General features: G+C 52.0%; 1 protein-coding gene across 5 annotated transcripts; it reads left to right on the top strand.

The window, feature by feature from the left end:
• Positions 1-2,128: 2,128 nt before the first annotated feature.
• On the top strand, positions 2,129-23,859 carry Cluh (CLUH binding protein of NUMT mRNA). 5 transcript variants are annotated; one of them, XM_005327926.5, is made up of 26 exons: positions 2,129-2,436; positions 9,017-9,219; positions 10,056-10,227; positions 12,009-12,152; positions 12,340-12,464; positions 12,551-12,705; positions 12,808-12,933; positions 13,210-13,357; positions 13,552-13,644; positions 14,726-15,420; positions 16,109-16,332; positions 16,534-16,635; positions 16,808-16,908; positions 17,588-17,740; positions 17,829-17,891; positions 17,985-18,229; positions 18,522-18,606; positions 18,773-18,926; positions 19,003-19,142; positions 20,397-20,477; positions 20,552-20,677; positions 20,760-20,881; positions 21,150-21,243; positions 21,333-21,467; positions 21,555-21,628; positions 22,367-23,859. In XM_005327926.5, the coding sequence occupies exons 1-26, from the start codon at positions 2,337-2,339 to the stop codon at positions 22,551-22,553; spliced, it is 4,047 nt and encodes a 1,348-aa protein (XP_005327983.2). In that variant the 5' UTR covers positions 2,129-2,336; the 3' UTR covers positions 22,554-23,859. The 5 variants fall into 5 exon arrangements, with proteins under 5 accessions (XP_005327983.2, XP_005327982.2, XP_077898774.1 ...); XM_005327925.5 differs by having other exon boundaries at positions 2,130-2,436; positions 16,531-16,635; XM_078042648.1 differs by lacking the exon at positions 2,129-2,436 and adding an exon at positions 4,291-4,310 and having other exon boundaries at positions 16,531-16,635.
• The last annotated feature ends 3,467 nt before the right edge of the window (positions 23,860-27,326 follow it).

The following is a 27,326-nucleotide window of genomic DNA, read 5'->3' as shown; positions in this document are numbered from 1 at the left end:
GCACCTAGCTTCAGAGTCCCTCCTGAGTCTGCCCATATGATTCTCTAACCTCTTCATTTAAATCCTTTATAATCTTTAAAATCAATTTAGACCAGACTACCCAGAAGAACTTCCTGAATGCTTTCCCTAACACTAACAGCTTTGTGTAAGGACATTATTCTGCAGAGTTGGACATCTGCAGAGTGTGTATCTCACTTTACCCACCAGACTGAAATTTGTTCCCAGTAGAGAGTGGGCCTGGTTCACCTCTGGTCTTCCTAGCACTGAACTCTTAAAATCTGTTTGAAAGAATCAGTGAATCAGGAGCCCCATGAATGTTTTATGCTTTGTGAAGGGCTTCGATGACCGCCATTTCCTCTCAACAGCTAGGTAAGGCTATACAGATGGGTGTTTTTATTTGATAAAGAAAGGGGGTCTAGCTCAGAGCATGCCTTAAAGCCCTAGGCTTGATCCCCAGCACCTTAAAAAGGAAAGGAAGAAGGAAGGAAGCAAGCACCAAAGATTCAGTAATCATAATCAAGTGATTTGCTCAAGTTCACAAAACTCTGAGTAGAGGATGTCAGGTACAGATTTCTAACCCAATTCAGTAGTAGGTTCACACATTATCCTGTCTGCCTGCCCTCCACATATATCTAATAGTTAGATCTTGTTATCCTTTCCAGCCTGCTTAATAGTTCTGACTCCCTCTAGTTCAGCTCAGTCCCTCTCCCCCCTTACATGGTAGCCAGAGGGATCATTCTGAAATCTTATCACTTCTCACCTCCCTTTCTCCGGCTTAAAGGCTTCCTCCTTTCACCACTCCTCTTCTCTCCACCTGCAATCCAGGGCAAAGTCTACTTTCCTTTGCAATATTCCAAGGGGCTAGGCAGCCTCCCACTCCCAGCCTATCTCTGCAGCTTTGGTCCCCAATCTCTCCCAGTTTCCATTAGATCCTGGCAAATGTAAAAAATATACTTCCAGCAGAGTGTAGTGCAAATGCCTGTAATCTCAGTGACTCAGGAGGCTGAGGAAGAAGGATCACAAGTTCAAGGCCAGCCTGGGCAATTAGAGAGACCCTGTATCAAAATTAAGAAAATAAAAAGTGTTGTGGGGCTGGGGTTGTGGCTCAGTGGTAGTGTGCTTGTGTAGCCTGTGTGAGGCCCTGGGTTCAAGCCTTGGCACCACATAAAACTTAAATGAATACAATAAAGCTATAAAAAAAAAGGATTTGGAATGTAGTTCAATGAGAGTACCCCTGAATTCAATTCAGTAGTGCAAATTAAGAAAAAGAAAATCTTTTAAGTGCTTCATAAGGGCTTCCTGGGCCTATGCAGGGAAGACTCACCCCACTCTCTGCCTGGACAAACTTCAACTCACAGGTAAGGCCTGGTTGAAATGTTACCCCTGGGGCTGGGTGGTAGCTCAGTGGTAGAGATGTGCTTAGCAAGCATGTGGTTCTGGGTTCCATCCTTACCGTCCCACACCCGATTACCCCGGTAGCAATCTCTGATCTCACTCACTCTCCAGTCCCATACCAAGCCAACAACAACAACAACAACAAAATACAAACTACTGTAAATTGCCTAGGCTATGGATTTAGGCTGCTCTCTGTGTGACCTTGGCCTCAGCTTCCTCTGCTGTAAAATGAGAATGGCAGCCTGGAAGAGGGCACCTATCTTGTGAGGTTGTAAGGAAGTTGATACGGAGGTGCCCAAGGTGGCTCAAGACAAAATGTGGTGAATTCATTTCTTATACTTCATTTCCATTAGTCACCAGTCTGGACTGCCTTGCATTCCCTCCTCAATAATCCAGACGCAACGAGTCTCATTCCTTCATTGGGAAAGGGCATGCTCGGAGAGAAGGGTGCTGAGAGGGTCACGCTAATTCCGCAAATTAGAAACCCGCGGTGGTTTGGCAGATTTGCAAAATGAAGCAGAGGGTCATTGGGGGAGGGGGGCGTTAGCAATAGTAGGCCTGGACTAGTCTCCACCCAAGGTCACGGCGCCCGCCCAACGGGCAGCCAGCTGCAGGGACGTCTCCCCGAAGCCCCGCCCCTCGAGAGGGCCGAAGTCTCCCTCCTTTGAGTAAGGATTCGTTGCCTTTAAGGCTTTCCGGAAAGTCACCGCACTCGTGGACTGGCAACAAGGCGCGGCGCTTTTTGTCCCTCGCGGGCCTCCGTGGGCCGGGCCGGGCGCGAGGGCGGGGCAGGGGAGCGGCGGTGAGGTCAAAGGCTACAGCGCGCACCACGTGGGCCGGTGACTCTGTCCTTCCCGCAGCGGCGGCCGCGCGCAGGGCACTTGGGTTAGTGGCGCGGCGGGCGGCGCGGACAGCCTAGCCGGACGCCCGCTCCCGCCACCATGGTCATCAAGACGGACGAGTTGCCGGCGGCCGCCCCGGCCGACAGCGCCCGGGAGCATGGCTCGCAGACCGGTGGCAAGGGGCTGCCGGGAGCGGCCGGTGAGCGGGGCCGGGACCAGCGGGCAGCCGGGTGGGGGGAACCGGACCGGGACGGACGGGTTCGGGACTCCGCGGGAACCGCTGTCTTCCTTCTGCGCCTTGCTCCGTTGCATCTCATTGGGCCCTCCGCCGGCCGCCCCCGCCCTGAAGGTCACCTTCACTCTCGCCCCCGGCTGCGGCCCGGGCTTCGCACGTGGGGTCCCGGGGAGGGCAACCGCGGCGGGCACACGCGCGTCAGATCGTGGGGACACGTGCGCGCACACGCGGTTTCAGGGTGCGCCGCCGCCGCAGAAAGACGGAATCGGCGGCCCCACCCCCTCCGCCCTGGAGCATGGGTCCCCTCTGAGTTGGGGCTTTCTGACACTTTGGGCCTAAGCTCTATAGGTTCTCTTTCGTATCAGTCTCCTAGATATTCCGTGTGCAGCAGAACTGCAGCCCTGCCAGTGAAACTCGGCTTGACACTTCCCAAGCTGGCCTGTGGGAAGAACACACGAGTAGGGGGTGTGTGTGTTGTGAGGGGCCTTCTCTGGTTCATTCCTAGAGACAAGGGCTTAACCCTAGATCTTGGGGCTGTGATCTTTGCCCACTTAGGTGTTGGCCTAGTCTTCTGACCTGAAGGGTCTGTCTGTGTGTGGGGGCAAAGCTATGCTTTCTGGCAGGGGGAGGTGTTTATGCTAGAACTTGATCATTAACCTGCCTTATTGCGAAAAGTGGGTCAGACCAGAGTTGCTTTTTTTAAGGCAAAGGTCATTAGCGTGGAGTGGAGCTCCCAGCTCTTCCCCAAGGGGGCTGTGTAGCAGTGGCTTTGGGAATGGCTGTAGCTAGCCTGGGGTGGGGCCTGCTTCTCTCCATTTCATCTGGTCCCCTTCTGTTTTTTTTCATCATGCCCCAGACTGCAGTCCTTAGGCTGGAAGCCCCTTCCCAGCCTTTCACTTGTCATTTCCTCAAATCTTCCTGGTGGCCCAGGGCTGAACCTCTCTACCCTGAGTGGCAGTGGAAGTGTAGAGTTACCCTTATTTCCTGCTCCCTCCAACCCTCATCATCATGATGACCCTTCCCAGCTTCAGTGAGCAGGCTGGGGCTGACTTGGGAGTCCAGATGGGGGTAACACTGGGTAGGTTCTCATCCTGACTTGGGAGTCAGGATGGGACAACACTGGGTGGGACACTGTGATGTCCCTATCATGGTGGATTTACCTTGATGGGAGAACAGGTACTATGGCAGCTTTGCAGATTGCTTAGACAAGGCCAGGGTTTGGGCAGAACAAGAAATGCTGATAACTCCAGCCTACCAGGCTTGGCCCTGATGCAGTTCTGAATCAGTGGGCGGGCGAGATAAGAGAAGGTTGGGGCTGGCTGGTTTCCCCTCCAGAAAGAGACCTGAAGTGAGTTGCCCAAGGTCACATAGTAATTTAGTTATTGAGGGAAGCATTTGGATTTCCAGGTCATGGCCAGCATTCCAAGGCTGCCCAAGCCTGGTCCACAGGAAGCTAGGACAGACATGGTGCTTTGAATTATGTGCTTAGAACTGAGGAGTAAAAGAGAATTTCTCTGAAAGCCAGAGTGACGCTCCCTTCTCAGGTGTGCTGAGGGACTGTTTCTGGGGGAAGCCTGGGTCAGCGGAGGGGCACAGCTGTCCATCTTGGAGAAACTGGGGGCATTCTAGTGGGAGGACCTTGGCCCCTGCATCCCAGGGAGGTTAGTCTAGAAAGCCAGGACTTGCATTACAGCCAGTCTGGATCTGTTAAAAGAAGGAGAGAGCTTTATTGGAAATCCTTCTCCCCTAGACTCCCTCCCAGCCCTTAACCTCAGTTCCCAGCTCTAGAAGATTCTCCAGTCCCCTTAAGGAGGAGACGATCAAGGTCTTGGGAGCAGGTAAGGGTCTGTTACCTTCTTAGGAATAAAGCAGCTTTTAGGGGTTAAGAGAACAGGCAGGTTTTTCAAGTTCACAGTGGTGTGTCGAGTTCCTTCTGCCTAGGGGAGAAGGAACTAGGGCTCTCTAGAGTTGGGGCCAAGAGGGGGAAGAGAAGAGAGCTGGCAGACCAGGGAGGAGTTCAGGGGCTTATAAGCTCCCTCAAAAGGATTCTAAAACTCTTCTCATGAATAGGGTCTGGGCAGACAGCTTAAGGAACTATGGACTAGCCTCAGACCTTGAAGACCTTCTGGCCTGGGTGGGACATGAAGAGGCAAAGGTACTGGCTTCCCCAGGGTCTTCACAGGCTGCCTGGCTGCCCCTGCAGCCTGAAATTCTGGATCCAGTGTCTTTTGGGACCTTGCTTCCTGCTGCAGCCTCACCTGCTGAGGTGTGGCCTGGCCCTGGCACATCTCCTAAAGGAGACCATTCCAGGCTGAGGAGGCACACAGACACTAGTCACTCATTCTTTTCTAACTCTTGTCTACAGCTAATGGGACTTCTGTGTTCCCAGGCCAAGGCAGGATAGGCTTTGTTTCTTCACTTTAATCTGCCTAGTTAAGACATAGGATGTGCATAGAATGCTGTTTGTGGACAACCTTATCCCATTCTGCAGAAGGCTAAACCCCAGACTCTCAGAGGAGGCCCCTGGGATATGAGGGGGAGCTGGCCCAGGGCTCTGGAGGCCTGGGGAAATTCTATAGCTACAGATATATCTGCCTTCTGGGCTGAGTCCTGAGGTGTTAAAGAGGAAGAGGGTGAGAAGGTGCTGCAGTCTGATGTCTAGGGAGTAGGACAGCAAATTGTGCTCAGTGGGAGTGGCACTCAGAGGCAAGGGCCTGGGCATCTGACACACCTGGCTTTTTCTTGACCTGGCTTTGCTGCTGCTTGGCTTCTGTGACCTTGGACAGCTTGACTGCCTTGTGGAGTCTCAGTTTCCTCAAGTTGAATGGGGTGATAGATGTGATTTGGGGACCTGCTATGGGCTGAGCCTAGAGTGAGCACTGACTCTATGGTAACTAGAATCTAGGTGATATCAACATCTGGGTTCATTGCCAGGCTGCCCTACCTCATCCCCTTCTCTAGAGCATTAGGGTATGTTGGGAGAGTGGGTGGGAGGAAAGGGGCTCTGTCAGGGCTTGATATTTCTTATCTTCTGGTCCTTGTGAGGAGCAGAACCCTTTATGGAACTGTGGAGGGGCTGCTCATTGGGTCCCTGGGACTGGAGGAGAGGGGGTCTGGAGTGAGATCCTGGCTCCCTGCCCCCACACTGGTTAGTATGGATGCCGGAGCAGTTCTGACTGGGCCTTGGCAACAAGTCAGAGGCCCTGGGAAGGCGCCCTGGCGAGGCTGGGCATGCTTCTTTTCCACAGCCCAGCGGCCTTCGGCCTCTTGCTGCCAGCTCCGTTTTCCCCAGGGGAGACATTTGATTTTCTCCTGGCAGCGCACAGGCTGCTGGGAAGGAAAGAGAGAGCCTGCCAGCTTCTTGGTGGAGCCCGGAGGCCTGGGGCATGGGTGCAGTTGTCCTCTGTGAGACTGGGGGACCATCCTCCTCTCACCAGGACTAGTGACTCTCAGGAAGGGGCTAGCTGCCAGGTCACCTGCAAGGGACAGCAGGAGCCAGAGGCCCCAGCCAGTCCCTTGACCCAGAAAGCAGGCAGGGCACTCAGTGTCTGCGACTGGTGGACAGGGGCAGCCGCCTCATGGACTGGGCCCGGGTGTGTGCCAGCTGTTGCTGGCAGCTGGCAAAAGCAGTCTTGCCCACCCCAGCTGGGGTTGGAGCTGAGGAGAGGACCCCCTTGCTGAGCTCTTCCTCTGCCAACCAGTACCCCCGGCCCTTGATCCTGAGAGGTCCAGGTACCCCAAATGCTGGGTTTTCTTGCTCCCCAAATGGCTTCACCAGCAATGACCCCCTTTCTGGGGGGCATAAAGAAGTAGGCCGGAGTGCTGATAGCAGCTCCTTCTGGGGTCCTGAAGCTACCGGGGCCTCCTGGCCCACAGCCGTCCTTCTGGCCGACCTTGAGCAGGATTCGAGGCAGGGGGAGTGTGCCCTTTCCAGGGCCGCCCTAGCAGGCCTGGCCCCACTGAAACCCGAAGCCAGCCAGAGCTCCAGCTCTGGGCCGGCCAGCTGCATTAGGGCAAGGGTAGAGGCAGAGGCTGGAACAAGGGACACAGGCAGTACTGGGCCTGGGCCGGAGGGCTGGCTGCCTTGCTGCCATGGCAGTCCTGAGACTTCAGAACCGAGGAGAGGGCAGCTGCTGACTGCACCAGGTGGGCTGTGGGGGTTGCATGGGGGAGATCATTTGGCCCTAATCTAGTGGTGGGGAGACCTCCAGAGTCTCTTGGAGGAAAGAAGAGAGGTCAGAGCTGGCTGTCCTAGGGGAGAGGAAGACCCTGGGGAACATTCCCTTGATCAGACCAGGAATTAGGTATTCTCCCACCCCTCACTCCATATAGCCCCTTGGCTGGGAAAGGGAGGGGGACCTTGGGCCTACTTTACATCTTCTTTCCCTATTCCATGTCCTCCCTATTCTATACACCCTGAGGAATATAGGCTGCCTATCTGGGTCCAGGTCTGATTCCCTAGTTCTGGGGCCTCACTCTGTATTGGGTGAGGGTCCTTCCTGTTTCTCCCCTCATTCCCTGGAGTTTGCCAGCCAAAGAAACCTTTCTCAGGGACCCAGTAGAGGGGAAGCTCCTCCTATCTACCATCTCTCTTGCTGCTCTTAGAAAGCTGACCAGCCACCACCCTCTTATCTGTCTACTCTGTCATTAGATGGGCAGGGCTACCCTGCGTGGGGCTGGTGGGTCACGGGAAGGAAAAGATCCTTGTGCATCCTGTGGATTTCAGGAGTTATACTCCAGATTTGGAGAGGGTATGGTGGGGAGACAAGGTCAGGACAGATACTGTTAGAGGCCCACAGTGGCTAGAATTGAGGATAGTGAATCAACATGGATTTGCAGCCTTTAGGATTCTGGGGTCCATTCTGGTTTGATGACCTTGGGCCAGATTTAAACCTTAGATCCCTATATGGGATAAGGAGATGGGGACTTACCACTAAGTTGAGGGGTACATAGAACGGAGAATGGCTTTTCCTTAAGTCCCCTAGTGTCCCTCTGTGGTCTGGGCCAGTCTCCTTTTGTGAGGTTCCTGTTTCACATATCTGGTGCCTCTGGACAGAGGACAGAGGCCACAGAGCTCTGGGGAAATTCAATCAATCTGCTTTCCTGATGGCTGAGTAGGGAAGGGGAAGTGGGTTTGGATAGGATGGGCTGGCATCTGGAACAGAGTTCATAAGCTGTCCTGTCTGGAAGGAGAACTATCTCTTGACTATGGGGCCAATCTGGGAGATGGGCAAACTCTGAGGCCAAGGTCCCCATTTGCCCAATGGGCATCCAGATTGGCATTTGTTCAACTGGAGTGTTTTTGAGAGGAGGTCCTTGACTCCCTAGGGCAGGAAGGCCTCACCTTTGTTTCTTTTAGTTCCTGGGGAGAAATGGGAATTTTTATTCTCTGCTCCCCTCTCCCCACAGCATGTGAGTTCAGTACTCTTCACAAATATTGGACTTGGCTATGGGTTTGTAGTAAGTTATTCGTTAATTTGATGTCTTCTCCTTTAGCCTGGGCAAGACAGAAAGTGGTAGATAGAGCTGCTGGCATGAACAACCACCCAGAATGTAGCAAGATGGTGCCCTGGAGCGGTGTGGGTTGAAAGTCTTCCACAGGTGATGGATTCTGCCAGCTAGGGTCCATTGGGCAGGCTTTTGAGAAGAGGTTTCATTCACCTAGCCCTTGAATTTGCCTGGTGGAATGATGCATCAAGGGTGGCTTAAGCACTGAGGTTGGAAGAAGGGAGCTGAGAGCTGAGATTGACTTTAAGTAGTACCTAAGAGTGCTAGTAAGCTCTTGTCTTGTCAACAGCGGGATTATTAGAAGGGTTCCAGGTGGTGCTCTTAAAATTGAAGAAATGCCTATACCAGGCCCTGACTGAAGAAACAGGATCCCATGGGTCAGGTTGGAGAAGTAGGTTGGGTGACTAGATAGATGGTGGGGGCCTTTACAGAGCAGGGACTAGTTTGTGGATGAAGATGAATTCCATCTCCACAAGATGAGCTTTTAGTGATGTGTAAGGGACAGCAACATGTGATACCTGGGTATCAATTGAAAAACTTGAGCAAAGCCAGGAATGGCCATGTAAGTTCTGGGCAGAAGGCTATGTGAAGCCAGGTGAGAGGGTGAGGGGAAGTTGAAGAAAGACTGGGGCTGACCCCACCTCTCAGAATCACCAAAGAGGATGGAGAGGTAGAAACAAGAGTGTCACCTTGGTCAGAGAAGAGGAAAAAGTACACGGTGATGTTGGTTGCTGTTGAAAAGCCAGACAGGGCTGGAAAAGACCCATGGGCTTGGCCTTAAGGGTGGCATTGGTGAACTTGGGAAGAGTGGTTGTGCAGTGTGCTCAGGAGGAAGCCAGAATATAGTGGACTGGGGAGGGAAGGGAGGGCACAGCATGTGGAAGAGGGAAAGTGGTTGTTTGTAGGTATGTTGGGATGAGGTGGTGTGTCTGGTTAAGGAAGATATGCAGATTCCATGCTATAGGGCACATGCCCAACTCTGTGTCACCTGACCAACGAGACCCATCTGACTCAGCTCTTTTCCTGTCTTCCCTAGAGCCACCATCAGTTATGCTGTTGAATGGGGACTGCCCAGAGAGCCTGAAGAAGGAGGAGGGGGCAGCTGAGCCACCTAGGGAGAATGGGCTAGATGAAGGTGAGCCAGGAGATGAGACTACTGGACAGGAAGTCATTGTCATTCAGGACACAGGCTTTTCTGTGAAGATCCTGGCCCCTGGGATTGAGCCCTTCTCCCTTCAGGTAAGATGGAGAAAGAGGTCTTGGGAACAGGGCCTGAGATTGCAGAGGACTACCAGCCCAGGAAGCCAAGCCCTGCTCTTACTTGTCCTGACCTCATGTTGTAGTCAGGAAGCAGGAGTCCTAGGATCCAGGGGTCCTTGCTTAGGGTCTCAGCTTTTGTGGTAGGTGAGGGAATCAAATCTAGGTTCAGGTCATTTATTCATTGCTAAAGGACATCTACCAGTGGGATTGCCAGCCCTGTTTGGAGAGAGGAGCAGTGTAGCTAGGTGAGATTGGCATGCTCCATGCCCCAGCCTCTTGCTGTGTACCCTCAGTAAGTTACCTCTCTTTGGGCCAGAGTTTTACCATCTGCCAGAGGGGCAGGTGGTATTGGATGGTCTCCAAGGGCAGAGCCAATCCAGAGGTCTTGCAAGCTGATGACTTGTTATGGGATCATACAAGGCCCTCTTCAGTCATCTATATCCAGGACTTGGGCCCTAGAGTACCCCGTCCAGAGAATGAAGACCATTTGCCCTGGGGAACCTTAGCATTGGGAGGAGGCAAGACTGCATTTGCTCTCCCCGCTTTTCCATCACAGGCCCTGCTCAGGGATTGCTCTTGGGTGTAGGAATTGTGTGGGGCTGGGTTCTGTTCTACATATATAAACACTGAGGTGTAGGTAGATATGGTATATATGGACAGGACCTGGAATGTAAAAGCCCAACAGTGAGAAACTGAGTATTTGGGGCATTTACTCTAGGGACCAGGTACTTTAGCCTGAGGGCAGGAGATATGTATGTCCTTGCTCCCCATTATGTGACCTTTCACCAGGGTTGTCTTGTCTTTCTCCCTGGCAGGTATCTCCCCAGGAGATGGTGCAGGAGATCCACCAGGTGCTCATGGACCGTGAAGACACGTGTCACCGTACCTGCTTCTCGCTGCACCTAGATGGCAATATGCTGGACCACTTTTCAGAGTTGCGCAGTGTTGAGGGGCTGCAGGAAGGCTCGGTCCTCCGTGTGGTGGAAGGTTGGTCAAGAAGTTGGTGGCCTACTAGAGTAGAGCCCCGAGAGGCAGGCCAGACAGCATTCCACCTATCCCAACCTAGTCAGAGCTGAGCACATGGAGGTGGGACTAATTGGCACACAGGTCTGCCACTTAGGCCATTTCGCTGTCACTGTCCAGCTGAGTGGTCTGCAGGTTAAAGACCAGAGTCCCGGGGCTGGGGTTGTGGCTCAGAGGTAAAGTGCTCGCCTAGCATGTGTGGGGCACTGGGTTCGATCCTCAGTACCACATAAAAAAATAAAGTAAGGATATTGTGTCCACCTATAACTAAAAAAAAAAATAAATGTTAAAAAAAAAAAAAAAGACCAGAGTCTCCATATGAAAAAATCAGCCACTCTCAAGCCAGGCTTATAATCAGCTCTATCAAATTCTGCAAAGATAAATGTTAATTCTTGTAAGGAAATTTAAAAGTTTTATAGCTTTCAAATGAGGAATTTGAGCCTAGTACAGCTCTGGTGTGAGATGTTTGGTTGTAAAAGAAAAGTTCCAGGGGGTGGGGTTGTGGCTCAGTGGTAGCGCTCTTGCTAGCATGTGTGAGGCACTGGGTTCGATTCTCAGCACCACATACAAATATATAAAATAAAGGTTCATCAACAACTAAAGAATTTTTTTATATATTTTATTTTTAAAAGAAAAGGGGCTGGGATTGTGGCTCAGAGGTAGAGTGCTCGCCTAGCATGTATAAGGCACTGAGTTCGATTCTCAGCACCACATACAAATAAATAAATAAATAAATTTTAAAAAAGAAAAGAAGAAAAGTTCCAGCTGGGGGACTCGTAGGACGCACCTGTAATCTCAGAGGCTCGGGAGGCTAAGGCAGGAGGATCACAAGTTCTCAGCAAAACCGAGGCACTAAATAACTCAATGAGACCCTATCTCTAAATAAAATACAAAATAGGGCTGGTGATGTGGCTCAGTGGATTCAGTCCCTGGCAACCCCCCCTTCCCCCCCCCCAAAAAAAAGTTTCTATGGCCTTTTAGGTTCCTAGGGCCTGTCAGCTTTTTAAGAGCAAATATGGAAAGTATCTGTTATTCATCTGTGCGCATGATTGATCACAGAATGTCTTCCTTACCCCTGTCAAAGAACCACATCATTAAAATCCCATAAAACATATATTAAGGGGCACTGTTGAAGTTGGGTGTCCTGTGATGTCAATCTCTAAGAGAAACAGAACCAAGGCTCTGGAGGCCTAGGAGCTGTAAAGTCCTTGCCTACTGAGGCATCAGGGAGCAGAAAGCAGGCACTTTGTAGGTTTTCTAAGGTCTTTGTGGTTTTGAGAGGTATTTGGTGGACAGGTTTTTGTGAGAAGGATCCTTGCTCACTTTTCAAGGCAGCTGGGATCGGGTATGGTGTGTGTTTTGAAACCAGAAATATGTGTTCATAGTGGAATATTTTTTAATACTTTTTAGTTGTCAATGGACCTTTTTAAAATTTATTTATATATCGAACCCAGTGCGTCACACATGCTAGGCAAGTGCTCTACCACTGAGCCACCACCCCAGCCCCTTCATAGTGGAATTTGAAAATGGGAACCTAAAATTGAAAATTTAAACATCCATGAGGCTGGGGATATGGCTCAGTGGTGGAGCATTTGCTTAGCATGCACAAGACCCTGAGTTCCATCCCCAGCACTGCCAAAACAAAAACCTCACCCTCATAGGACCTCTACAAACTCTTTGCTGAGCTAGGTGGGTTGGTCCTGGTCAGGGCTGTGGTAAACCACCTGCCTCTTCCCTCCTGCCAGAACCCTACACAGTGCGGGAGGCTCGTATTCACGTGCGCCATGTCCGAGACCTGCTCAAGAGCCTGGACCCATCTGATGCCTTTAATGGGGTTGACTGCAACTCCTTGTCCTTTCTGAGTGTCTTCACTGATGGCGATCTGGGAGGTGCCGGAAGCATTGGGGCCGGGGAATTGGGCAGAGGGGCAGGGAGCAAGGGGGCCAGGGACTGGTGAAGAGGCTAGGGGCCATGCCTTCCTATCAGGGAGGTTGGGTCCCAGGAATGCACACCAGGGCCATATTGAGGCAGGGAGACAGCTGGTTCCCGGCTGACCACCAGCCTCGGGTCCCTCAGACAGTGGGAAGCGGAAGAAGGGATTGGAGATGGACCCCATCGACTGCACGCCACCTGAGTACATCCTGCCAGGGAGCCGGGAGCGGCCGTTGTGTCCCCTACAGCCCCAGAACCGTGACTGGAAGGTGGGACTGCTAGGGGAATGAGGTTGAGGGTCCCTGTCAGGGGTGCCCAGGAAGATCAGCTACCTCATGCTTGACTGTTCCTGTAGCCCCTTCAATGTCTGAAAGTGCTCACCATGAGCGGCTGGAATCCACCCCCTGGGAACCGCAAGATGCACGGGGACCTCATGTACTTGTTTGTGATCACGGCCGAAGACCGGCAAGTCAGCATCACGGCATCCACGCGGGGCTTCTACTTGAACCAGTGAGCCCCTGCTGAATCCCCAGTTGCCCCCTGTGTGACCCCTGCCTGAGGTCTGAGACAGATGCTCAGAGCATCTGCTCAGTGACCCCTATCTTTCTGCAGATCCACAGCCTATCACTTCAACCCCAAACCCGCCAGCCCACGCTTCCTCAGCCATTCCCTAGTGGAGCTGCTCAACCAGATCAGCCCAACCTTCAAAAAAAACTTTGCTGTGCTACAGAAAAAAAGGTAGTTCCTTTGTACCTTCTCTGCACCACCCTGTCTTCCATCAGGCGTATGAATTGAACAGTAGCATCTTTGCTTGAAGAAGTGGTGCCCATGACCCTCAGTGCCTGAGTCCCCACTTAAGGGAGATGGCAGTCCTGGGAGAGTTGCCCACTAGTTTCTGATGCTTCAGGGTGGCATCTCAGGCCCAGAGAACAGTGGGGTCCTCAGAAAAAGGACCCTATAACTAGGCTCAGAGCTTGGTAGGCTGCCCATCTCCCCCTCCCCTGCCTGCCACAGGGTCCAGCGCCACCCGTTCGAGAGGATCGCCACCCCGTTCCAGGTGTACAGCTGGACAGCTCCTCAGGCAGAGCATGCCATGGACTGTGTACGTGCAGAGGATGCCTACACCTCAAGACTGGGCTACGAGGAACACATTCCTGGACAGGTGCAGCCGTACCCTCCTGGGCTTCCCTCCCCTCCTGGTGCCCTGCTGGTTCCATGCATTTCCAAAGAGGCTTCATTTGCTTCTCCATTCACTTGGGAGTCTGGGGGGCTGTCTGCGGGAGGTGGATAAAGACTGTCCAGAGTAGGTCATGGGGCACCAGGCTGAGCCTGCATCTGTCTCTTTCCCTTTTTCAGACTCGGGACTGGAATGAGGAGCTACAGACAACTAGGGAGCTGCCCCGCAAGAACCTGCCTGAGCGGCTTCTTCGAGAAAGAGCCATATTCAAGGTGTCCCTACCCCTTCATGACTGTCAGGCCCACCTGCCACTTGCCAGCTTTTCTTATGGTCAGGAGGAAAGCTGTGGAAGCTGGGACACCCATCTCTGTCGGCTGCCTGAAGGCTGGTCTGGGTACCTACCTGCAGGATGTCCCAGCTCCCCACCTCCCAGCAGACTACCCAACTCCTTTTTCTGGTTCCTTTGAGGCTTTGAGTCCATGGGAAGGAGAGGGACCCACCTTCTATATAACTGAGTGCAAAGTTCATCCAACTTCCCACCTTTCACTGGTCTCATGGGGCCCTCATCTGGACACCATGACTGTTTCTTGGGTGGTAGCACATTTGCACTGCACTTTCAAGTTGCTTGGGTTTAAAAATTGTTAGTACTATTACTGTGATAGAAATGAGGAAAAATATTAAACTAAACAACAGCTGGGTGTGGTGGCACCTACCTGTAATTCCAGCGGTTTGGGAGGCTAAGGCAGGAAGAACACAAGTTCAGAGCGAGCCTCAGCAATCTGGTGAGGCCCTAAGTAATTTAGTGAGACCCAAAATAAAACAAAAAGAGCTGGGATGTGGCTTGGTGATTAAGCACCCCTGGGTTAAATCCCTGATAACAAAACAAAAACCACCTGTCATCATACCATGAGAGACCATAATGGTAAAAAGTAAGAGCTCTGATTCTTGATATTAACTTGGCCAGGGGCTATGCCAAGTGCTCTTTCAGCATCATCCCTTATAATCTGGGACACCTCTTAAGGTCCATGTAGTACTCTTATCAGTGTTTTGTAGATGAGGGGATCTGAGAGGTTATCCGTTCTAGTTTCCCTGGCACATATCTGCTGGGTCCCAAACCTGTTCTAGCCCCTGTACTTCCTGTTAATCAGTAAGCACTACTGTCTTTCAGTGTTTAGTCTGGGGTTTTTGTTTGTTTGTATTTTTATTTTTTTAAAGATTTTTTTGAGGCTAGAGTCTCAGCTCCCAGCAGGTCTGGTTGCCTCTACCATCTTGAGAGATTGGTTAGGGTAGGATGCAGTATGAGATTCTTGTGGGTGGGGCCTTTCTCACCCTCCCAACCTTGGCCCCTCCCAGGTACACAGTGACTTTACAGCGGCAGCCACACGGGGTGCCATGGCAGTCATTGACGGCAATGTGATGGCCATCAATCCCAGTGAGGAGACCAAGATGCAGATGTTCATCTGGAACAACATTTTCTTCAGCCTGGGCTTTGATGTCCGTGACCATTACAAGGACTTTGGTGGGGATGTGGCAGCCTACGTGGCACCCACCAATGATCTGAACGGTGTGCGCACATACAACGCAGTGGACGTGGAGGGGCTGTACACACTGGGCACTGTAGTGGTGGACTACCGAGGCTATCGGGTCACGGCTCAATCCATCATCCCTGGCATCTTGGAGCGGGACCAGGAGCAGAGTGTCATCTACGGCTCCATTGACTTTGGTAAGACAGTGGTGTCGCATCCACGGTACCTGGAGTTGCTGGAACGGACCAGCCGACCCCTCAAGATTCTGCGTCACCGTGTACTCAATGACCGTGATGAGGAGGTAGAGCTCTGCTCCTCAGTTGAGTGCAAGGGCATCATTGGCAATGATGGCCGCCACTACATCCTTGACCTGCTGCGCACCTTTCCACCTGACCTCAATTTCCTGCCTGTTCCCGGTGAGGAACTGCCTGAGGAGTGTACCCGAGCTGGCTTTCCCCGTGCCCACCGCCATAAGCTATGTTGCCTACGCCAGGAGCTGGTGGATGCCTTTGTGGAGCATAGGTAAGGAGCATACAGCTGGAGGCCGGGGCTGCAGCTCACAGTGCCCAGCCAGGACGTGGCCTCAGAACCTGTTTTGATTCTGAGGAAAAAGAAGGTTTGGATGGTAAAGAAGGGCAAGCTGTGGCCACACTGTCTGGGGCTCCATTCCCTACCTCCCACCCTGGTCTGACCTCAAGCTCTCAGGTGAGAAATCCAGGGGCTTCCTGTCTCTTGTCTACAAGTGATCAGACCAGAGACTCGGCCAAAACTATTTTCTTAAGGAACATTAGAAATCTGCTATGGTGGTTTTGAATATCACAATTCCAGGGCTAGGAGATGGCACATGGGATATTGGCATTTAGTGCTTAGGAGTTGACCATGTCAAATGTTCTACACCATAACTAACCCTCTGAAAATGACAGTGACAGTCCTGTTACTACTAACATTCTTGGCTGGGAGCCCTTCCCCAGCCTCCCACCCCCAGTTGCCTTCTTCCTGTTTGGGGAGTTCTCGCTTTCTGCGTGACCTGCTGCTGCCTGGTAGTTTTGCCGGGCTGCCATAGGCATGTGTACATTGGTAGGATATGGCCTCATGCCTGCAGGGGGTCCAGTCTGGACATTCCTTAACCCCTGTAGGAAGCTGCCAGGCCAGCAAAGCTTCTAGATTCCCCTTTCCCACCTCCTGCTTTATCCTGTCTGCTCTGCTGTAGATACCTCCTCTTCATGAAGCTGGCTGCCCTACAGCTGATGCAGCAGAAGGCCAGCAAGGTGGAGAACCCCACTTCACTGGAAAATGGTGGTCTTTCCCCCTCGGAATCCAAGCCTGAAGACCCTCTGGGATCCGAGGTGGGAAACCAGGAGGAGGGCGGCAGTGCCAGTGGCCTGGCCAAGGTGAAGGAGCTGGCGGAGACCATCGCCTCAGATGATGGCACAGGTGGGGCTGCTCTGGATGCCAGTGGGGAGAGCCCTGAGTCTGCCCTGGCAGCTCATCTTTGCCAGGGATGGCTCATGACCCGGCCCTGGAGAGAAGCAGGCAGCCATCTCTGCAGGGAGCTGGGAGCAAGAGGCTCAGGGTAGCCTAGCCCCCCAGAGGTGGAGTGGGACCACCTGCCATCGTGCCATGTCCCCACAGCAGACCCCCGGAGCCGGGAGGTGATCCGCAATGCATGCAAGGCTGTTGGCTCCATCAGCAGCACGGCCTTCGACATTCGCTTCAATCCTGACATCTTCTCACCAGGCAAGCAATGAGGCTTCACTATAGGAGTGCTGGCGGGTGGGGGCAGAACATCCTGGGGTGGAATTGGGGCCGCGGTGCCTATCTGAGCACTGCCATGCCTGCTCCAGTGATATCTTTCTTACCTCTGTACTTCCCTTGCTTAGTTCAGGCTTCTCTCCTGTCTCTCCTGCAGGGGTTCGCTTCCCTGAGTCCTGCCAGGATGAAGTTCGGGACCAGAAGCAGCTGTTGAAAGATGCAGCTGCCTTCTTGCTTTCCTGCCAGATTCCTGGCTTGGTGAGGGAGGGGCTGCAAGGGTGGCAAGGGTTACCCAGAAGGGCTATTGCAGGACCTGGTATCTTGTGGGTGTCTGATTCCAGACACTGGAATTTTTGCAGGGGTGGCTTTTTCATGCCCCCTGGCCTATAGGTCAGGCAGAGCCAAGTGATTGTCTCCATTTTACACATGAGGAACTTGATCCCAAGAGATCAAGGGAGGCCCAGGCACCCACTCTGCCCTGCTGAGGCTGGGGTCTGGTCCTCAGAACCCCAAGTAGTGAGAGGCCTCATCCTCACAGGCTTTGTACCCTTGTGTGACACATTTACTCCCATTTTAGTAGGAGCCCTAGGGTCAGATGGCCTTCTTGTCTCAATGTTGTCTCAGGAAATAGAGATAAAGGTGTGGCCCCCACATAGTCACCTACTCTTTCCCACATGGTCAGTTGGCCCTCAGTTCTTCACACATGGTCCATAGCCCTACTTCCCTCTTGGGAGGGTGGCCGCTTCTGTTTGCTGTGCTGTGGAGAAAGTTGGAGACAGGTTCTCATGGCCTCACTGCTGCTTTGTCTTCCCACCTGGGAGCTGGGGTCTTATCCCCTCCTTCCCTCAGGGCCCCAGGACAGCAAAGCTCCCCAGGAGGACCCGGGGGGTGGAGGCAAAGGGCCCAGGCTGGGGCCCTGACCTGCTGCAGCCCGCAGGTAAAGGACTGCACAGATCATGCGGTGCTGCCCATGGACGGAGCCACACTGGCTGAGGTGATGCGCCAGCGTGGCATCAACATGCGTTACCTGGGCAAGGTATTGGACCTGGTGCTGCGGAGCCCAGCCCGTGACCAGCTGGACCACATCTATGTGAGTGGGGCTGAGGGTGGACTATGAGATAGGCAGAGGGGTAGAGACCCAGGGCCTGATCCAGTTTTCCCTCTTTAAATCCCTTTAGAAAATTGGCATTGGTGAACTCATCACTCGCTCTGCCAAGCACATCTTCAAGACATACTTACAGGTGCCAGCCTCCCTGGGTGGTGTTGGGCTTTGGAGAAGAGCCATGGGTTGTAATTGAGGGCCTTCATGACTTTGGTCATAACCTTCCTTGCAGGGAGTCGAGCTCTCAGGCCTCTCGGCCGCCATCAGTCACTTCTTGAACTGCTTCCTGAGCTCCTACCCCAACCCTGTGGCCCACCTTCCTGCGGATGAGCTTCTTTCCAAGAAAAGGAACAAGAGGAGGAAAAACCGTCCCCCAGGGGCTGCGGATAACACAGCCTGGGCTGTTATGACCCCCCAGGAGCTCTGGAAGAACATCTGTCAGGAGGCCAAGAACTACTTCGACTTCAGCCTCGAGTGGTGCGGGCATGGGGTGCTGGGGGTGCTGGGGGTGGTGGGTCAGGTTGAGGAGGTGGTGCTGCTGGTCTCCCAGACAGCATCAAAGGTCCTTGGTCAGGGTAGTGGAGTGAAGAGAGGAGGGAAGAGCCCGTAGCTGTGGAGGATCTGTGGCATGGGAAGCAATGGTGGGAGCATTAGCTATTGGGCACTGGAAGTTGAGCAGTGGGGGGGCTCCTGGAATCAGGTGGAGAAGCAGCTGTCCTTAGAGGCAGAGACAGTACTGGGCTGCTCAGGACCCAAACTTCTCCCCCAGTGATTCTGTGGACCAGGCTGTGGAGACCTACGGCCTGCAGAAGATAACACTGCTGCGGGAGATCTCCCTAAAAACCGGAATCCAGGTGGGCACAGGTTATAGTGCCCTGGCTCTGTGGATCCCCCTCCTGTGCAGGGCCACAGGGTCATTGGGGGAGGTGGCTTTCTCAGATTGGCAGTCTCTGGACACATGCTGGTGGGCTGGGAGTTGCTAGCCCTTTTACCCTAATGCTGAGGCTGCTTGTCCCCCAGATTCTGCTGAAGGAGTACAGTTTTGACAGCCGCCACAAGCCTGCATTTACTGAGGAGGACGTGCTCAACATCTTCCCCGTGGTCAAGCATGTCAATCCTAAGGCCTCGGATGCCTTCCACTTCTTCCAGAGTGGGCAGGCCAAAGTACAGCAGGGTGCGTGGCCAGGCATGCCAGGGGAGGTGGGGACATCCCTTAGCCTGCTCTGACCTTGTGGTGGGCTGCCCTGCAGGCTTCCTGAAGGAGGGCTGCGAGCTCATCAACGAGGCCCTGAACCTGTTCAACAATGTGTATGGAGCTATGCATGTGGAGATCTGTGCCTGCCTGCGCCTCCTGGCCCGTCTCCACTATATTATGGGTGACTACGCTGAGGTGGGTGGCTCTAGAATACTCCTGGGGTGCGTTGTAGAGGCCTTGGGTGAGGAGGAGTGAGGAGCCTGGGGCTGCATTGTCAACCCCTACAGTACTAGGAGGTGGTGTCCAAGCTGTTCAAGGGATGCTGCTCCCTTTGGTGGTCTTATGGGGAAGCAGGTAGGATCCAGGGACCACGGGAGTCAGTCACCTGTTCTGTGAGCTTCCCTTCAGTTCCACCCCTCACACACTGTCCTTGGGAGAGCTCAGGGGCCACTTCTGTTCCAGTAAAGCGAATAATTTGGAAGGACTCAAGGCCTGCCCTTTCAGGGACACTGGCAAGGGTAAATTCTGAGACCCTGTGAGGAGTGTGGCACAGTTTCTGTCACCTCACAGGTGCCACGTGGAAGCTACACGATGTGGTGTTTTTGTTGTCAATGTTCTGTGGCCTGGTTTGCCTTTCTGATCCTGGAATTTTGAAGGGCATTTTCAGGGATCGGTACGCTTTAAGTCATCCCCCACTGCCCTTCAATCAGAGGGGCTGTTTAATCTTTTTGGGTAGGCATGTTTTTATTTAAAAAGTTTAATTTCTAGTGCAGTTTTGGGTTTGTATGTGTGTTTTTACATAGGTTTTGTTAGAGGAAGATGACATGACAGTAATTTTTAGTCTGGTAAGATGGCCCATGGCTATAATCCATGGAATCTGTGATTCAGGGCTAAGGCAGGAGAGTTACAAATTGAGGCCAGCCTCAGCAACCTAGCAAGACCCTATCTCAAAATTTTAAAAATGTTAGCTGAGCGCACACCTGTAATCCCAGTAGCTCAGGAGGTGAAAGCAGGAGGATCGTGAGTTCAAAGCCAGCCTCAACAATTTAGTGAGGCATTAAGCAACTCAGTGAGACCCTGTCTCTAAAGTACAAAATAGGGCTAGGGATTTGGCTCAGAGGTCGCGTGCCCCTCAGTTCAATCCCTGGTCCCCTCCACCCCTCAAAAAAACCTTTTTTTAAAAGGGCTAAAAATGTAGCTCCATCATGAAGTGCCTTGGGTTCAATCCCTAGTACCAAAAACATAAAATAGGAAGAGTAGATTTTTAGAAGGCTTGGTAGGGTGTGTACATCCACAGTGACAAAAGCTGGTTATGTATGAGCCACTCTCTATTGCTTTTGTGCAAAGAAAGAATAGAAAGCATAGCCAGAGCCGACAGGCTGAGCAGCAAGGTGTGGGCTCTGGTGTGGGGTGGTGTCCACCCTGAGTCTGACCACCTCGCCTCCCCAGGCCCTCAGTAACCAACAGAAGGCAGTGTTGATGAGCGAGCGAGTGATGGGCATTGAGCATCCCAACACCATCCAGGAATACGTGAGTAGCTGCCCCGGGTGGCCTTTGTGGAGGTGAGGCCTGCACCACCCTGACCATCATGGCCTCACCCACAGATGCACCTGGCTCTGTACTGCTTCGCCAGCAGCCAGCTGTCCACGGCGCTGAGCCTGCTGTATCGCGCCCGCTACCTCATGCTGCTCGTGTTTGGGGAGGACCACCCTGAGATGGCTCTGCTGGATGTGAGTGCCAAGGAACGGGGCTACAGCCACCAACCTCAGTCTATGGGAGCAGGAACTGACCATGTTCTCACGTGTCCCCCAGAACAACATCGGTTTGGTGCTGCATGGCGTGATGGAGTACGACCTGTCACTGCGATTCCTGGAGAATGCGCTGGCCGTCAGCACCAAGTACCACGGGCCCAAAGCCCTTAAGGTGGCCCTCAGGTGAGACTACAGTAACCCAGACCCACAGGGGCCCAATGGGCTTTTGGTGGGGCAGGGGCGGAACCCAGTGCTATCTGACTCCTGTGAAAATTTTTCTCAACCTCCACCTCCTCTCTGTACCCTGGACTTATGTGCCCCCCCCCAACCCCCACCCCCACTCCCCGAGGATCCAAGGGATGGATCTAGAGCAGAGCCCCAGGCTCCAGAAGGTCCTCACTGCCCTGCCCACTTTCATCCTTCCTTCGCCCTGTGTACTGTGCCTCTATAGCCACCACCTAGTTGCCCGGGTCTATGAGAGCAAAGCTGAGTTCCGGTCAGCCCTGCAGCATGAGAAGGAGGGCTACACCATCTACAAGACCCAGGTGGACCATGGCAGGGGCTGCAGGGGGGCTGGGCCTAAGCACTGTGGGCAGTCCTGATTCCCTTCTGCCTCGGCCCCTGTTCCTCATAGCTGGGTGAGGACCACGAGAAGACCAAGGAGAGCTCCGAGTACCTCAAGTGCCTGACCCAGCAGGCTGTTGCCCTGCAGCGCACCATGAATGAGATCTACCGCAATGGCTCCAGCGCCAACATCCCACCCCTCAAGGTATGATGACCTTGGGCAGCATGGCTGGCCCCTGGCCTGTGGGTCCCTGGCTTTGCTCACTGGCTTGTCCTCCCCACTGCATTTCAGTTCACAGCTCCCAGCATGGCTAGTGTCTTGGAGCAGCTGAACGTCATCAACGGCATCCTCTTCATTCCTCTCAGGTGAGGCTCCCCAGAGCATGCACCCCCCCTCAGAACCTGGCCTTTAGTTTTCATTTTTAATGTCATACATTGACATGGCTGCAAATTGAGAAGTGTCACCAGTGATGAGAGGTTCCTTGTTACTCCTCCTTAAGATTACACAATTGAGCAAATACTATGTGCATGGTATGCTACAATTTCATGTACAAGAATTAAAGGGAAAAAGATGGAATTTGGGGTATTTACATCACTTAACAATGTATCTTAGTGATCTTTTACATCCAGCTCCTTTTCTGTTCCAGAGCAGGGATGTCCCTCATAAACAGACCAATCCTGAGGGTTCTCTGAGGATTCCCTCCGGCACTTATTAACAGTGCTACCTTTAGGAGCTCCTCCTTCTCCCTCTTCCCTCCCACCATTGTGGGAAGTGGCTTTGGTCAGCCATGATGTTGCATCTGGCTCCCATTCTCTGCCTGTGGCGTGCTACAGGAGAGGACAAGTTGCAGCTAACTTGAATTTGGCATGACGGGGAGTGGGATCCAGGCCTTGCCTAAGGCTCTCTCCAGAGAAATTTGGGACTTTTAGCACTTAGGGACCTTTTGCTTTAGGAAGGAAAGTGCTTGTTATACCCATTTCTCATAAAATAAAATAGAGCTTAACCATGTCCTGAGTGTAAATGTAACCAAATCCAGCAAGGTGGCAGAGGGCCCAGGCTACTCTGACCTCACCTTCACCGCACCCTCCCATCCTTCCACTCAGCCAAAAAGACTTGGAGAATCTGAAGGCCGAGGTGGCACGGCGGCACCAGCTCCAGGAGGCCAGCAAAAACAGGGATAAGGCTGAGGAGCCAATGGCCACTGAGCCTGAGCCGGCAGGGGCTTCAGAGGACGTGGGCTCCCAGCCCCAGGCTGCCAAGGACCCTTCCTCGCCAAGCTTGCAGGGATAGAAAGGGAAAGACAGATGGACTGTTAGTCAGCGGCCCGTTACCCAGTGATCCAGACTCCAGGAGAAGGGGGCGTGCCCTGCAGATCGGAAGAGGAAGCCAGTCCCTTTTCTTCCATGTTCCACCCCACCCCACCCCAGCATCCTCCTGGGACCCCGGCCTGGCCTGCCCCCCAACAGATGTTTTTGCACTGGTTCAATGAATATACGATGCAGAGGCCTAATTGAAGACACATGAATGGAGTGTGTGGGCATTGGTTCCAGCTGGGGGGCAAGCTCCCCTCAGGCCCCATCCTCGAGCAGGTGTGTGCGAGTGTGTCCATGCCCGTGAATGTCTTGATCCGTCCCACCTAACTTGTACATAGCCCCCAGTCAGTTCTGAGTGGATGACGTGCAGATGCGATTTCTCAGGTCATTTGTATGTTTGACATTATGGCTGCTGCTTTTGCTGCCACTACCCCTGGGCCCAACCTGGCTTAAGTCCAGGTCTTAAGCCAAAAAAGGGGGGGCTTTCCTTTATCATGGGAGAGGGAGCCAGAGCTTTGTGGCAGTCTGGAAGGTTGGGGTGCACTTTAGTTTTGTGACAAGATGAGATCTGCACTGGCTTTACCAATTATGATGGGGCTTGACCTGGCTATAGCTTCAGGGCAAGGGAGAAGGGGGACCAGTGGTGGTGGACCCTCAGACACCAGTTGCCCAACCCAGCCTGTCTGCCTTTGGCCCAGCAGGAGGCACTGCCACAGGCTCTGACTTGCCTCCCTGCACCCTAGGTGGGATAACCTTGGGGGCCACAGTCTGAATGTATCCTTCTCCCATTTTAACCTGAGCTGCCTAACGCACAGTGGGGGTGGGGTGGGCAAGGGACTGGGGAACCACGACTGAATCATGGATCCTGGGGAGAAATTGCCAGGTATAGGAGTGATTGTCACCTCTCTGGAGTCCAGCTCCCTACCTGATCCTTGTCACACAGGCACCTTCAGAGAGTAGTTCTGGGGGTAATGGGGGCTTTCACCAGCCCAGCTGCTCCAGCTCCCTGCCTGCCTGTGTTGCTTCTCTGCCTGCTGTCAAAGCCCTACCCAGGAGGATACTGTTGCCCTGTGAACCCAAGGGAGCTGTTCTGGGCCACAGCCTCTGTCTGGGGCTTTGCAGAGAGCTGCTTATGGGTAGGGTCTGTCCAGGCACCTTGTTTCAAAGGGAGTGGGCATGAGTTAGCAAGCGAGGCATCCCACAGCTGATCAAGAACTTTTTCTTGTTTTTAAACCATCACGTCTTCATTTCACATTGGAATAAAGTGAGTTTTTGAAACCTGCTGCCCTAGCCGCCCCAGTGTGTTCTGTAACCCAGCCCCTTGTGTTTGATTGTAAGGATTGTTGTCAGAAATGTTACTGGGAGTTGACTGCAAATTAGGTCAAATTCAAGGTTATGCTTATAATGTCACTGAAATGGGAAGAAAGGGGGTGGAGACTCAGGCACTTAGCTGGGGCTTACTCATGAGTTTGTTGCTCAGGTGGCAAGAAAAATGTTTGGAACGAAGCCTGGGTGGGGGATGGCCTAGGACCTGGACAGGTTGAAATTTTTAGGTCATTAAAAATCTTACTGGCTGGGCACCTGCCCTTATCCCTTCACTTGCAGCAGGAAGATTGGGCAGTACTCCCTAGTCTATAGTGCTAGAAGAATGGAGGAGTGTCTACAGTTAGTCAACTTCTAGGCCTTCTGTTGTTTTGGGGGGCATTCACCCTCTGCTACATCCTTTGCCCTTTTTGGTTTTTTTTTTTTTTTTTTTTTTTTGGTTTTTGTTTTTTGCTAAGGCTGGCCTCAAACTTGCAATCCTCCTGCCTCAGCTTCCCAAGTCTCTAGGATTACAGGTGTGACCAACAACAGGCAGCAACCTTTGTTTTTGCAGTTCTGAGGATTGAACCCAGGGCCTTGCTAGGCAAGTGCTCTACCACTGAGCTCCACCCCTGTCCCTCAGTGTAGGTTTTAGAGCAAGCTCATGGAGTACAACATGAAATGGGAAGAGGAGCCCAACTAGAGGGACTTGTGGGACTGAACATATTTTTGATTGGTTGTGGTACTGCGGCTCAACACAGGACTTAAGTTAGGCAAGTGCCCTACCATTGGGCTACACCTTGGCCCTTGAATGCCTTTTTGAGTGCTTGGAGAGTCCTTAGTGTGTTGGACATCCTGAGAAGAAAGTTGTTTCCAAACCTGATGTCTTATTAGTTTTCCTGCGCATACTTGGGAGACAGCCCTGACCTGAGGCTTAAAGTGGCATCTAAGGATAGCCATTAGTGCTTTAGCCCTTTAAGCCTGTTACATGTTCCCCACCAATGGTTTCTTCATGGTTGTGTTCCAAACATACTTCCCTCTGCCAGTGAACAAAGGTCACGTTTCACAGTGCTTGTGGAAATGGGGCATCATGGAAAGCAGAGACTGGCTTGGATTTAATTACCTTTGTGGCTGCTAGTCACCTGAGAGGCCCATTTTTCCTGGTTGGTCCCTTAAGCATCTTAGTGCTGTCAGATATGTTTTGTCAACCCAGATAACAAGAGGCTGTTCTATAAGAAACTGGGGGTGCACAATCACCTTTTCTTTTCCCTTCTTTTAATTGGCAGGTTTCTTTTCTTTCTTCTTCCCTAGTACTAGGAATCAAACCCAAGGACAGTCTACCCGGAACCACATCCCTAGTACTTTTTTTCTTTAGGTTGTAGTTGGATACAATACCTTTATTTTATGTATTTATTTTTACATGGTGCTGAGGATCGAACCCCAGCACCTCACATGTACAAGCTGAGTGCTCTACCGCTCAGCCCTAGCCTCCCTCCCCAGCACTTTTTAGTTTTTAATTTTGAGACCCTATCTCAAAAGACTGGGGATGTGGCTCAGCGATAAAGTGCCAGTACTGTGGGGGGCTGTGGGTTAAAAGTCTCAGAGAGTCCTCCTCACATTTACTAGTTCATAAGGTGCATTACACAGCACACTAGGGTAAGGGGAAAAGCTAGTGCAATTCAAGTTCCAGCTCACACCTTAATTCGCTGTAATACTTCTGTTGTGTGAGTCCCTTCTCTTATGCAAGCCTTGGTTTTCCTGTCACTAAAACTAATATTTATCAGCAGGGGGCATGTGTATGAAGTGTTTGTCCCTAGTAGGCATTTGTAATGCCATCTGTCGTCCTTCCCGCCTTAGTCCCTCCACCTCCACTTTCAGTGAGAGAGCCAGATGACCAAGTGGGAATGACGACTACCAAATATTCACAAAGTGATGAACTCCCTGTGTCAAAAGAGGATGAGGGCTGCAGTTGTGGCTCAGTGGTAAGACCACTTGCCTGGTATGCATGAGGCACTGAGTTCCACATAAAAACAAAAACAAAGGTATTATGTCCATCTACAACTAAATATATACATATGTATATAAAAATAAAGAAGATGTTGTATCCATCTACAACTAAAAAAATTTTAAAGGAAGGTGAAAAGGAGAAATCTTATTTAAAACCCCACTAGGGGCTGGGGCTCAGGGACTAGCAACTTTTGCCCAAATTTCTTTGGTGAGAAGTTGAATCATTTAGGTCAATGGTTCTTAAGCATCAGAATCATTTGGAGGCATGCTGAAAGGTTCCCAGGCTCTCCTGTCCTTGCTTCCAAAATGACAAAGCAAATAAGAAATATTAGTGTCAAAAAGGGCCATGGCCATGTGCAGCCTATTTGCTGCACAAACTGCGCAGTATGTGCCCAAGGACAAGGCCACCGAGAAATTCATTATTCAGATCACAGAGGCTGCAGCTATCTTCATTGCTTCCCAAGCTGTGTATGAAGTTGATTTACTCATGAACTGTGCCATCCACAGAATGGCGATCAGGATTGGATCCCCCACCCTGATTTAGACTTGTGGTGCTGCTCCACAGCTTCCACCAATGTGGAAGGAGCTGGGTCTTTACTAAAGAAAAACTATTCTCTGGAAAAAATAAAATAGGAATCATACTTTCAAAAATGAGCTAGACTCAGTGATGGACACCTGTAATCCCAGTAATTCAGAAGGCTGAGGCAGGAGGATCACAAGTTGGAGGCTAGCCCCAGAAATTTTACAAGTGTCTCAATGAAAAGGGCTGGGAATGTAGCTCACTGGTAGTGTGCCCTCAATTCCTGGTGGGGCTGGGGGGCATGGAAGGTGCCAGTGTGTGTTGGGGCCCTAGAATTTGCATTTCTAATGAACTCCCAGGAGAGGTTTATACTACTGGCTCCAGAATAGCTGTCCCAGATGATTTTGGTAGATCAGTGGTTGAAAACTGTCAGCTACAGTTTCCTCCAAACTAAGCAGGGAGAGTAGCAACACCCAGAATGTAGCACAGTTTCTCACCATCTTCTTCTTTCCTGTCCTTCACCATCAAGCAACAGAGATGGTCATGAATCCTGGGGGAAGGCACAATGTGTATGATGCACCATAGGCTTTGAATGTTTCCCATTTCAGGACAGTGACTGATAGACATTAAGACTACAATTCTAGGGGCTGGGGATGTGGCTCAAGCGGTAGCGCGCTCGCCTAGCATGCGTGCGGCCCGGGTTCGATCCTCAGCAGCACCACATACCAACAAAGATGTTGTGTCCGCCAAGAACTAAGAAAAAATAAATAAATGTTAAAATTCTCTCTCTCTCTCTCTCTGTCCCCCTCTTTAAAAAAAAAAAAAAAAAAAAAAAAAGACTACAATTCTACACCTTGGCAAAGTAGTCAGGTTCTCATCCTAGGGTGAGAAAAGAGCCCTGCAAAAGGTAGGACGCTCCAA

This window comes from Ictidomys tridecemlineatus, chromosome 3 (genome assembly GCF_052094955.1).
Source record: "Ictidomys tridecemlineatus isolate mIctTri1 chromosome 3, mIctTri1.hap1, whole genome shotgun sequence".
Classification (NCBI taxonomy): domain Eukaryota; kingdom Metazoa; phylum Chordata; class Mammalia; order Rodentia; family Sciuridae; genus Ictidomys; species Ictidomys tridecemlineatus.
This window is presented reverse-complemented; position numbering and strand designations above follow the sequence as displayed.

Coding starts and splice junctions, on each gene's coding strand:
- Cluh (XM_005327925.5), top strand. CDS start 2,337: ATGGTCATCAAGACGGACGAGTTGCCGGCGGCCGCCCCGGCCGACAGC. Junction 9,220..10,055: donor TTGAGCCCTTCTCCCTTCAG/GTAAGATGGAGA, acceptor TCTCCCTGGCAG/GTATCTCCCCAGGAGATGGT. Junction 17,892..17,984: donor TCTTCAAGACATACTTACAG/GTGCCAGCCTCC, acceptor CCTTCCTTGCAG/GGAGTCGAGCTCTCAGGCCT.